The following is a 12,518-nucleotide window of genomic DNA, read 5'->3' as shown; positions in this document are numbered from 1 at the left end:
TATCCTGAGTGAAATTAATTTGTCAATGACTGGATGGCAGCACAAACATTTTTAAGATGTGAGTCTTACTTACTGTCTGTGGTTCTGTTGTGTGTCCCACAGGTGGACAAAGCTGATCAAAGGCTGCGAAAAGAGGCTCAGGTGACTCTCTATCGTAACTACAGAGTGGGAGACTTCCCAGACATCCAGATCCCATACAGTAGCCTCATCGCCCCCCTTCAAGCACTAGCCCAGGTAAGACTGCCACTGCTCTCTGTGCCCTTCTCACAAAGTACTGCGTCTCTAAATATAAATGAATACATATACCCTAAAGAACAGAAAACAAGCAGCTAATGGATTTTTTTCCCCCCTATGCATGTTCCTTCAGAGAGATCCAATTTTAGCCAAACAGCTGTTCAGCTCCCTGTTTGCTGGAATCCTCCAAGAAATGGAAACACACAAAACAAGAGTGGAGAGCGGGAGGATTAAAGATGAACTGCGTCTCAGCATGAATACATTCCTGAGCAACAGCACCCTCTGCTTCCCTCCATTCATAGCATGTGTGCAGGTATAACTTTGAAAAACTATTTTAATATTTTGCTTGCAAAGTCTTAAATGTGAAAACTGAATAGCATTCATTGATATTGTCAAAATGAAGGTAGCGCCTGTATTCATTTCATTTACATCCACAATACCACTGACTTTATGGCCAGTAAGTATTTAGGATCTTAACAATAATATTCCAGTTTCCTCTGGAGGGTAGCCTTTGTCAGGGGTGACATAATTATAATAATTCTTCTTCTTCTTCATAATATTTGTGATTTTTGCATTTATAGAAAAACACATCGTTGTGAGTCTCACACGAGCAAGACCAGTTTTTAAGTCCAAACATATCAGGCCGTCCACCTTTTTGTAGAACAGCTAACAAATTAGCAAGAAATACAATTTGCCATGCAAGTGCTCCAATAATACTGTAGCTGCCTCGCTATGTTATAGCTTATTAGAGTCAAACTCAAGACTATAAACTTCAAGGCTGAAAGCTGATGGGTTGAGTTGATACTCTGCTGGTTGTGTTGCTAGGACATGTGCCACCAGCATAAGGAGCTGCATCTGCTCGATCCAGCAGCCATCAGCTCCACTTGCCTGATGAGTCTCCAGCAGCCGTCGGGCATCCTGCTGCTGGAAGAGGGCTTGTTGTTGCATGCCGGTGGCCAGGATGAGCCTTCTGCCAAGCGGTCACGAGGACGCAAAGAAATCCCCCCGGACACCAATAAATGGATCCACCTAGCAAGGTGTTACAACTTTGTTGACCATTGATACTGGTTCTATCAATGCTGGAACTGAATGTTAGCTTTATTTTTTCACTAATTACTCAATCCAGTCTTTGTTCCCGGTCTTCTCCAGGCTTTACAGATCTTTGGAGGATTATGATGTCGTGCGCGGCATCTTTGGTGGTAAAGTTGGGACCAAGGCGATCACCTGCGCTGCGCTTCAAGCTGAAGCCAACACTGACTTTGCAGATGCTGTGAAGCTTTACAATGAGGTATAGGTTTACAATAAATCTAGCGTAGTGCTTAGGTAGCATGTCAATGCATGTGGATTGGTGCAGTTCTATCAGATTGCTAGCTTGTGTGTGCAGCACAATGGGGTCAAACTGCTTACTCTCTTCCATACTGGCAGGCCCTGAACACTGAACAATGGAGTGATGGCGATCCCACAGACTCTGAGAAGGACTTCTGGAAAATAGCTGCCATGCAGGCCTACAGTCAGCTGACTGAGTGGAAGTCTCTTCAGTACTGCTCCACCGTGTACATAGATGAAAACTCCCCACCCAACCTCGAGAGGATGTGGTCGGAGCCGCTCTACCAGGTACTAGATCTTACCTTTCACAGTCGAGGAATTCTCAGCTATGCACCAGGGAGAACTGATGTCCTGCAGGTTTTGAGTCCAACCCGGGTATTCTTCATGTCTTGTTGAATGAACGTTAACTCAGGCCTCCATGGCATGCAAATGACCATCCCAGACTCTTCAGTCACCTTTAATTTTCGCTTGAATTTCACCAAAAAGTTAAAGAATTCTGTAGCATATCATAGCCTGATATAAGTCCTATTGTGATGCAATGCACAATGAACATGTGAAAGTTCTAGTGCTTTTCTCACGAGAGTCTCTTGCGTTTGTGCCAGGAAATGTACCTGCAGCACATGATTCGCAGCATGCTGAAGCAGCTGCAGCTGGGTGAGGTGGACCAAACTCTTCTCAGCTTCATCGACAAAGCCATGAAGGTGGAGGAGCGCAAAAAGCTGCTGGAAAGCCATTACAGCCAAGAGCTCAGCTTGCTCTACATCCTGCAGGAGGACTATGACCGTGCGACATACTACACCAACTATGCCATGCAGCTCTTTATGCAGGTCTGCTGTAAACGTCCTTTCTGTCTATCGCCTCAGAGTTTCAGAACGACAAAGATCATTATTAACTCATTCTTATTTTAAAAGCAAACAAAAGTTAATGTATAGTATGTTGTGTATATATAATTATATACTTCCTGCAAATCAACTACAGCTTGCACTCAAAAAGTTTTTGCCTCATAGAATTACTCCAGTGTGGATACGTTGTTGACTCAAAGTCGGCTGACCATCCTGCAGTCAGTGCAGTCCTTGACTGAAATCCAAGACTTCCTGCTGTTCATTAAAGGAGACGGTGAGCAGAGATGTTGTCTTGCAAGAATTGCAGAATGCTTTCCCTGCAACTGTATTTGTGTAATACCATAAATACAACAATGTTTTTGTCCCACTCTCAACATTTAGTAACTTTCATTGTGTTTCATTCGCTAGTGTCTGTGAGCTCGCTCAAGCAGCTCATAAGACTATGGACCGAGCGGTATCCTGATGCCAAAGCGGATCCAGTGAATTTATGGGATGACGTCATTACATCTCGGTCAGAAAAAAATATATATATAATATTTTTCTTATAAATCTTTTAAATGATCAGATAACACATTGTGATGCGGTGTCATATTTGATCTCTACGTTTCAGATGTTTCTTCTTGGACAAGATCAGAGTAAAGCTAAGAGGCCACGCTCCCAGTGACAGCATGGAGGTGGACAATTCAGAAGACCCAGCGGGAGACATTGACACATTAGTAAATGACTGCAAGTTCAACATGAAGCTACAAATGGCCGACAGCGCTTGGAAGCAGGTGACGAAACAACCTGTGGAAGTTACTTATTTTGTGCTGTCCCATGTTGACCACAAACTCACCTTGGAACACGAATGTTGTTTTCAGAATAACTTTCCTGTGGCCACCAAGCTGCTGAAGGAACTTCACAAAGAAGCCAAAACAAACAGAGGCTGGTTGCAGCGGTGGGTCCACAGTTTTAGCCGCTACAACCAGAAATGCAGCCAGGCCCAGGGTCCTGTTGAACAAATCAGTATCATCCTGGAGACTATCCCACTCCTGGGTAAGCAGGGAAAAGACTCATGTACATTATCTTGAGGATTACAAGACGGGGAAGGATAGGCAGCCTCAATGTGATTACTATAGTAATGTGAAACTTAAAGGTGCCCTGTGGAGTTTTATTGTAAACAAACAAAAGGTCTGTTTACATTCAGTATTACTCATCAAAACACATGTTTTGTGTTTGTGAAGTCTAAAGAACATCATAGATGTCCACCATAAAATATTTGCAAAGCACATTTTTGTTTACGTTCATGTTTCCTTGCTAGAGATCTTCTTCTTCACTGCTTTTGTTGGTGCATAGCTGCGTCTCGGTTCGTTACAGCCACCAACTGTCAATCAGCAGAATAGCGGGAAACCAGTGGCAGAATCTGACTTGCACTGCCTGTGTTTTAATGCATGTGTGCATGTGTTAATGCAATGCTTGTGTGCTTGCACAATGCAAACAAAACAGCGCTTCCAGTGGTCAAAAACTAAACAGGGTATCCTTATGCATGTGAGTTTAAATATTCTTGTCACCGTGTCAACTAATTGATATTAACATTTAAAAGTGTGAAGTTTGAAAGTCACTTGAAAAGACATCTATTATTTTAGTTATACATGTTTGAATTTAGTGAGGTGGGTTAGTTATAGTGACCTTTATATTCAGTAATAAAAAAACTTTTAGATATAAGGTAATCATTATTTGACATTGGTGAGAAGATTTCACTTAATGAGACACAGTATTTTTTTTTTAACTAGAACTGAACTTAAGGCGTTAAGGCGCAACAACATGCACAAACCGATAAGTGTGAGTTCAGCTGCTCTTGTTTGCAGTTGAGATGTTTCATGTCAGCTCTCATCTCTCTGCAGAGGACCTTCAGGCTGACTGTCAGAGTGCCACAGCTAAAGTATTCAGAGACCAAAAGATACTCCAGGGTACATCCTTCCACATCCTGGCCACAGCTGTAAGCAGGAGCCCCTCTGTCCTGGGAACTATTGAAGCTGAGAAAGCAGAGGCAGTTGCAAAGCTTTCTGGAGCTGCTTGGCCGGTTGAAAATCCAAAGGTACTCTAAATATATTACTTTCAAAGTTATTTATAAAATACTGTATAGTGTACAGTATGACTAGAGTACGTCCAAACAGTCTATGTAAATGAGAGATCTTTTTTCCCTGCAGAAAGTGGAAGTGGGGCTGCAGTTGAAAGCATTGACATTGCTGTGTGATGCTACCAGAAAGGCTGATGAAGAGCTTCAGTCTTATACTCGGGACTTTGTGGAAAGCAGCAGCATCATTGAGACATACATGACTCTGGCTAACTTCTGTGACAAACGGCTGCGAGAGGAGAAGCAGAGTGATACTGGTGATTAGATAGATAAATAGATAGATGTATACTTATTACAAATTTGTTTGTAGCAGCAGCAAGCAAAGTTACAGAGTAAACATAAAAATATGAAAGATGCTCAAAATATACAATACAATAAGATAACAGAGCAGAATATAATACAATTTGAATAAAATTTAAAGAAAATAAAAAATGCACAGTATATACAATAAAATAGAATGGTATTAAGTTAACTAACTAGGTGAAAAACAGTAGTGCAAGGATCACCAACAGCAGCAACAACAGTGTAGCGGTGTTATAGTCTTGTGTTTGATTTGGCCAGAGGTGATATATTATAGAGTCTAATGGCAGAGGGCAGGAATGTTCTCCTGTATCGGTCCTTGTGACAGCGGAGCTGGATCAGTCTGTTGGAGAAAGTGCTCCGCTGTCCCTGCAGTGGGTGGTGGAGAGGGTGGTCCGGGTTATCCAATATGGATAATTAACGATACTGACTGATTGTGTGCCTTTGTTGCACCAGTAACCCAGTGATCTAACTTGATGCATTTTGCGTTTTGTTACAGAAAGCCAATTTCCAGACCTGTTGGCAATGTCTGTTCATGTATTAGAGAGCATGTTTAAAGCACTGAAGATGAACTCAGAGGAAGCTCGCCTCAAGTTCCCTCGTCTGCTGCAGATCATTGAGTTGTACCCCTCTGAGACACTGGACCTCATGATGAAAGAGGTTAGTATGTGAAGACCATGGATGCTATGGAAGCTAAGGCCACATTAATACAGTTTAGCGCACTTCCATCAGTTCCATCCATCCATTTTCCCCTGCTGTGACTGTGAAAATGATCACACACTGGAAGTGAAACACTACATCAAAAGTGTGTGTCGTGACTTTCTTGCCACCTGTAGATGGTGTCAGTTCCCTGCTGGATGCTGATTGGCTGGATCAGTCAAATGGTCGCCCTACTGGACAAGCCGGAAGCTGTGGCCGTGCAGCGCTGCATTGAGCAGATAGCGGAGTGCTACCCTCAAGCTCTGGTTTACGCTCTTATGATCAGCAGTGAGAGTTACCAGTTTGAGGACTCTACTACAGGCCACCATCAGCAGGGATTTGTCAACAAGTAAACTGCCTAATGTCTCTTTTGGGAAGAAAGGAAAATGACAATATGACATATATGTAAACGTCTGCTTATTGGTATTGTGTGTGCTTCAACAGGCTCAGGAGCATGCTGGATAAGGGAGGACATGTGAAGAACTTTGTGGATGCACTGCAGCAGCTGACAAACCCTGAAATGCTTTTTAAGGTAATGAGTGCAAGTTCAGCCATGAATTAACCAAGCTGCCACTTACTGGTTATTGGCCTGTCATTGATTATTGTCGTTTGGTCCACACAGGATTGGTGGGATTGTGTGAAAAATCAATTGGATAAACCAGGCTTTGACAAGAAGCGGATGGGCGACATGTATAAGGAGATGCACTCTTCTCTCGGAGATTGTAACACAGGCGGTCATGGAATGTTTCGCAAGAAATTTATCAAAGTTTGTAGTTTGCTTTTAATCTTGTATTGCAAAAGCATGTGTCATGTACAAAAATTTGCACTTTTCAATCTATTTTTTTATTTATTTGTATTTAACAGAAATTTGCGAAAGATGTGGAGAAACTGCTGGGATCTAACGGCAGCAAGCTGTTTGAGATGAGGAAACAAAAAAGCTTTGTGCGGCGGGTGGATGTTCTGGCGGCATCCATGAAAGGATTTCAGAAGGAACCAGGGAACCTTAAGGAATACTCGCCCTGGCTGAGTGGATTTAAAGCAGACACATTCAGCAATGAGCTGGAGATCCCAGGTCAGTGCAGTTGGACACTCGTGCTGTTAAATTAAGTGCAATCGGAACTCTTTAAATATTGCACATTGCTGGCTATGATCAATTCTTTATAGGCCCCATTGTGGCATCAAGAGTAGCTCAACTAATTTGAATAGTATATATATACAGTGTATACAGGTGCTGGTCATATAATTAGAATATCATCAAAAAGTTGATTTATTTCACTAATTCCATTCAAAAAGTGAAACTTGTCTATTATATTCATTCATTACACACAGATTGATATATTTCAAATGTTTATTTCTTTTAATTTTGATGATTATAACTGACAACTAAGGAAAATCCCAAATTCAGTATCTCAGAAAATTAGAATATTGTGAAAAGGTTAAATATTGAAGACACCCGGTGCCACACTCTAATCAGCTAATTAACTCTAAACACCTGCAAAGGCCTTTAAATGGTCTCTCAGTCTAGTTCTGTAGGCTACACAATCATGGGGAAGACTGCTGACTTGACAGTTGTCCAAAAGACGACCATTGACACCTTGCACAAGGAGGGCAAGACACAAAAGGTCATTGCAAAAGAGGCTGGCTGTTCACAGAGCTCTGTGTCCAAGCACATTAATAGAGAGGCAAAGGGAAGGAAAAGATGTGGTAGAAAAAAGTGTACAAGCAATAGGGATAACCGCACCCTGGAGAGGATTGTGAAACAAAACCGATTCAAAAATGTGGGGGAGATTCAGAAAGAGTGGACTGCAGCTGGAGTCAGTGCTTCAAGAACCACTACGCACAGACGTATGCAAGACATGGGTTTCAGCTGTCGCATTCCTTGTGTCAAGCCACTCTTGAACAACAGACAGCGTCAGAAGCGTCTCGCCTGGGCTAAAGACAAAAAGGACTGGACTGCTGCTGAGTGGTCCAAAGTTATGTTCTCTGATGAAAGTAAATTTTGCATTTCCTTTGGAAATCAGGGTCCCAGAGTCTGGAGGAAGAGAGGAGAGACACACAATCCACGTTGCTTGAGGTCCAGCGTAAAGTTTCCACAGTCAGTGATGGTTTGGGGTGCCATGTCATCTGCTGGTGTTGGTCCACTGTGTTTTCTGAGGTCCAAGGTCAACGCAGCCGTATACCAGGAAGTTTTAGAGCACTTCATGCTTCCTGCTGCTGACCAACTTTATGGAGATGCAGATTTCATTTTCCAACAGGACTTGGCACCTGCACACAGTGACAAAGCAACCAGTACCTGGTTTAAGGACCATGGTATCCCTGTTCTTAATTGGCCAGCAAACTCGCCTGACCTTAACCCCATAGAAAATCTATGGGGTATTGTGAAGAGGATGATGCGAAATGCCAGACCCAACAATGCAGAAGAGCTGAAGGCCACTATCAGAGCAACCTGGGCTCTCATAACACCTTTGTATTGGTCTTAAGTAATATTCTAATTTTCTGAGATACTGAATTTGGGATTTTCCTTAGTTGTCAGTTATAATCATCAAAATTAAAAGAAATAAACATTTGAAATATATCAGTCTGTGTGTAATGAATGAATATAATAGACAAGTTTCACTTTGTGAATGGAATTGGTGAAATAAATCAACTTTTTGATGATATTCTAATTATATGATTATATATATATATATATATATATAATTATATATATATATATATATATATATATCTCCTCACATTGAGTCTGCTGTAGATAATTGAGGAAATGAATAAAGGGATACTTGATTTCATCTGACAGGGCTGCGTTCCTCCGACAAAAACGGTTGGGAGCCACTGATTCAGAGAACATCATGTTTGCAGTTATGAAAATATAATATTCTTATATTCTATCCTATCCTATCCTTTTCACCAATGAAGATGTTTTCCTTCCTCTCGTAGGACAATATGATGGCAGATCCAAACCTTTGCCAGAATATCATGCAAAAATAACAGGCTTTGACGAAAGGGTATGTTTTTATTGTTGTTTACTGTCAAATAATAATTTAATTGTTCTAATAGCAGCCCTATGTAAGTTTGAAATCCCACTGTGGGCTGCTCAGTATATCAGTGTGGATTTATGCCCCGCAGGTGAAGGTGATGTCGTCTGTCCGTCGGCCCAAACGCCTGATCATCCGCGGGGATGATGAACGGGACCACCCCTTTCTGGTGAAGGGTGGAGAAGACCTCCGCCAGGACCAACGCATTGAGCAGCTCTTTGCTGTCATGAACATTCTGCTGAGTCATGACGCCGCATGCACACACAGAGGCATGCAGCTGCACACCTATCAAGTCATTCCCATAACCACAAGGTGCCAGGCCTGTCTGTCCATCCATCATTATATCCTTCCAGTTAAACCTAATGCATGTACTGATTACACGAGTCGAAGTAGAACTACAACAGACTTGTTTCCTGTTTTCTTTGCATCCAGCAAATAAGACATAAAACGCAACACAGATTCCTGAGATTCATTTTGTTTTATAATAATGATTTGTTATTATTTATTCTTTAAATGAGTTGTTAGGGATAGGGGATCATAGACTGTAAGGTAACGTAATTGACCACTTTCACTGCCTTTACAGAATTGGTCTAATTGAATGGATGGAGAATACCTGTACACTGAAAGAGTTCCTGGATAACACAATGACTGACGAGGAACAGCAAAGGGCAAGGAGGTACAGTATATATTTCAATCTAATAACCCCACTGTCCAGTGGTGAGGTTGATATGTCATCTTCAGATTTATTGAAAACGGTGTATGTAAACGTGGATTTCTCTTTCTTAAAGGTGTGCTGAAGACCACAAAAACTGGCTCCAAACATTTTCTACAGAGTATACTGGTAATGCACTGTATGGATGCGCTTACCAGTAAGTCTCCCTAATGTTCATTTTAGTTCCTTTTAACTTAACTGTTTCAGCTGAATTTTGTTGATTGTAGTTACATTTTCACAGCATATATAATCTGTTATAGTCTGTTTTAACATTAGGCAATACCACAGGGGGAAATACTGTTTTATCAAATGTGAGCTACAGCATATTTACCCTTTGCCAGGAAAGCGAAACGTACTGAGACGGTCAACAACTTTGAGAAAGTGTTGCAGCATGTGCCCAGTGATCTCCTGAAGTAAGTTGAATCTCTGTATTCTAAAACTGCTGATGAAGGTTAACACTTTCAGAAAAACAACTTCTTCTCTTTTTTTCAATGTCTAGGAGAGCTTTTCTGAAGATGTGCAACAGTCCTGAGGCATTTCTCTCCCTGCGCTCCCACTTCATCAGCTCCCATGCCTTGCTGTGTGTCAGCCAATGGATTCTCGGAATTGGTGACCGCCATCTCTCCAACTTCATGATCAACATGGAAACGGGAGGCATGATTGGCATCGACTTTGGTCATGCATTCGGCTCAGCCACGCAGGTTGGCCATGATTGTTTCATTGAGGGCAGAAGTGGAAACATGTATTTTAACTGAATGTTAAATATTTAACTAAAAGTGGTGGTCTGACCAATGGACAGACCGACGTTGGCATCCATAGAGACGTACCGCTAGCATGGATGAAAATGTAACAAACAGAAGACCATGAGGTTCTTAGGTGTTACTGTGTCCAGCTATATAAATGTGAACAGCACTTTGTTTGAAAAAGACACCACCATCTCTTGTATAAATAATTCCCTCTCCGTTCAATCTTGTATTTCCTCACAGTTTCTCCATGTGCCTGAGCTCATGCCTTTCCGACTGACCCAGCAGTTTGTGAATCTAATGCAACCCTTGAGGGAGTCGGGTTTGATCCAGAGCATCATGGTCCACTCCCTCCGAGCTTACAGTGCCGAGCCGGACCTTTTGCTGAACACCATGGATGTGTTCGTCAAGGAGCCCTCGTTGGACTGGAAGGTAACCAATCACTCCAGCTGCAGAAATCCCATTTAACATTGAATTTCTGACTGTCGGTATTTGAACCACAGATAAAAGAGGTAAGGACATTTGATAATACCTCCGGGGATGTAAGTAGAAATGGACATTTTAAATGTGTTACAGGCAGAATGTAATGTGTGAATCTGATTTGTCTTTAGAGTTTTTGAAATACGTGGCAGTAGCTTTAAGCTAAGACCTTCGCCATACAGTAAACTGTCAATAACCTTTATGACAAACAATGTTTCCCATTGCTCTGAACAGAACTTTGAGCTGAAACAGATGAAGAAAGGAGGCACATGGACGGACAGCGTAAACACCAAAGAAATCAACTGGTATCCCCTACAGAAGGTGAACTTTGCCAGAAGAAAACTCGAAGGAGCAAATCCAGCGACTATAACCAGGTATGTCATCAAATCATAACATGGCAGACCAATCAACAGGATTTCATTCATGTCAGACCACACTGAGGGTTTTTACAATTAAAGATGAGACTTGCATTGTTGATATCTATTATGGTGGAAATATTGCTCCAATTGTGTAATTTACAAAATCACACAATTGCAAAAATGTTATATCGGCGGCCTTGAGAAAGCCCTAATACTAAGCTAATTACACTTTTATCAAGTTCTACACGAATGTTGATGTATACAAGGGTTGGAAAGTTTAAGTAATCTGTCACATAATCCAATCTGATATGACGGCTCTAAAATCAAAACTACCTATGTGACACAATGTTCAATTTTCAGCTTTCAGTTTCAATCCAAAATCTGTAACTGGTCTTCATTGGCATCATTTGAATTGTACTTGTGTGTGATTAGATGTTGCTTTATTTTGGTCAGTGAGGAGCTGAAGCTGGGGTTTGAGAAGGACGCTGCCTTCCCGGGGATGAAGTCTGTGGCCCTGGGGAGTAAGGATCACAACATTCGTGCTCAGCTTCCAGCTGCAGGCCTATCGGTGGAGAAGCAGGTGGACTGTCTGCTTGACCAAGCCATGGATCGAAATGTGCTTGGCAGAGTTTATGTGGGCTGGGAGGCATGGTTCTGATTCTTTGGTATGTGAAATAGTCATTCACAATAATTGGGAAACAAATCTTATCAAAGGTGAGCAGCCGTGGGTCGGGAAATGTGAAGAAAGGGAAGATACATTTGAGGAGATGTATTTTTTAGTGGTCTTAAGAAGTTCCCTGTAATGTCAAATGTTTCCTCTTTTGGTAGCTGTGATGGCTCATTTTCATATATCGTGTTATGGCAGAGTTTGTAGGGCAGGATCAGCATGTTATCTCATACTTGACTTAAAATCAAGAAATCTTAAGTCTGGAAACATTTTTGGAAAAAGATTTAGATTCTTCTTGAAGAGAACCATTACCGTCATTTATTAATGTCTTGTAACTTCAGTTTGAAATAAAAATGTTGAAGATGCTTGAGAGGCTGATGTACAAATAGCATGAACACTTTGGTCATCTATTTGCAACTGACAAATATTGCCACTGTAAGAGCCATTTTGTTGTTTTGTTTTCGTACAACCTCCCACCACATGGGGGCGTAGTGCCGGTGTGAATCAGGCCACAGGTAATATAATCAGTGGGTTCTGGTGGTCAGCAAGCAACACAATCCCAAGGTAATCATCAAGTAACTGGAGATCTCTACAGTCTGTTACAGAGACAAAATGAAGTGACAGCACTCCTTATACAGACACAGAACTCTCAGTTTCTACCACGCAGAGAAATTACTATTTTCGAAAGAAATCCGCTCAAATTTAGATCATTCATCAGAGCTTTTGAACATTGTGTGGAAGCTAAAACAAACAACAGAGGAGATTGTTTGTATTATCTTGAGCAATTCACTAGGGGGCAGCCTCGAGATCTGGTGCGTAGCTGCCAGCACATGACTCCAGAGACGGGCTATGCTGTGGCCAAAGACCTTCTTGGAAAACATTTTGGAAATGAAATAAAGGTCACAGCTGCCTATGTGGATAAAATCATTGGATGGCCTGCTGTTAAGGCAGAAGATGTTAAAGGGCTACAAGCATATGCATTGTGTTTACGAGAGTGTTACAACG

At 41.7% G+C, this 12,518-nt stretch overlaps 1 protein-coding gene across 3 annotated transcripts in view; it reads left to right on the top strand.

Moving 5' to 3' along the window:
- LOC142947634 (DNA-dependent protein kinase catalytic subunit-like) overlaps positions 1-11,878 on the top strand; it is a 35,054-nt gene extending 23,176 nt beyond the window's left edge. Inside the window, exons 61-86 of one of the 3 annotated variants that reach the window (XM_076089377.1) lie at positions 103-234; positions 368-547; positions 1,060-1,271; positions 1,384-1,522; positions 1,660-1,848; positions 2,163-2,387; positions 2,568-2,676; positions 2,811-2,913; positions 3,013-3,175; positions 3,263-3,437; positions 4,286-4,479; positions 4,592-4,775; positions 5,318-5,478; positions 5,655-5,866; positions 5,962-6,049; positions 6,140-6,283; positions 6,382-6,589; positions 8,455-8,522; positions 8,644-8,864; positions 9,136-9,228; positions 9,341-9,421; positions 9,606-9,677; positions 9,764-9,965; positions 10,251-10,439; positions 10,722-10,861; positions 11,300-11,878. In XM_076089377.1, the coding sequence (XP_075945492.1) occupies positions 103-234; positions 368-547; positions 1,060-1,271; positions 1,384-1,522; positions 1,660-1,848; positions 2,163-2,387; positions 2,568-2,676; positions 2,811-2,913; positions 3,013-3,175; positions 3,263-3,437; positions 4,286-4,479; positions 4,592-4,775; positions 5,318-5,478; positions 5,655-5,866; positions 5,962-6,049; positions 6,140-6,283; positions 6,382-6,589; positions 8,455-8,522; positions 8,644-8,864; positions 9,136-9,228; positions 9,341-9,421; positions 9,606-9,677; positions 9,764-9,965; positions 10,251-10,439; positions 10,722-10,861; positions 11,300-11,504 (4,089 nt within the window). In that variant the 3' untranslated portion in view covers positions 11,505-11,878. Of the gene's footprint in view, positions 1-102; positions 235-367; positions 548-1,059; positions 1,272-1,383; positions 1,523-1,659; positions 1,849-2,162; positions 2,388-2,567; positions 2,677-2,810; positions 2,914-3,012; positions 3,176-3,262; positions 3,438-4,285; positions 4,480-4,591; positions 4,776-5,317; positions 5,479-5,654; positions 5,867-5,961; positions 6,050-6,139; positions 6,284-6,381; positions 6,590-7,538; positions 8,012-8,454; positions 8,523-8,643; positions 8,865-9,135; positions 9,229-9,340; positions 9,422-9,605; positions 9,678-9,763; positions 9,966-10,250; positions 10,440-10,721; positions 10,862-11,299 lie in introns of those variants that run through there. The other 2 variants (XM_076089459.1, XR_012953411.1) reach the window with 2 other exon arrangements.
- Positions 11,879-12,518: the final 640 nt, after the last annotated feature.

This window comes from Anarhichas minor, unplaced genomic scaffold, assembly GCF_050575085.1.
Source record: "Anarhichas minor isolate MPS153535 unplaced genomic scaffold, ASM5057508v1 ptg000001l, whole genome shotgun sequence".
Taxonomy (NCBI): domain Eukaryota; kingdom Metazoa; phylum Chordata; class Actinopteri; order Perciformes; family Anarhichadidae; genus Anarhichas; species Anarhichas minor.
Note: the sequence above shows the minus strand (reverse complement) of the source record. Positions and strands in the feature narration are given on the sequence as shown.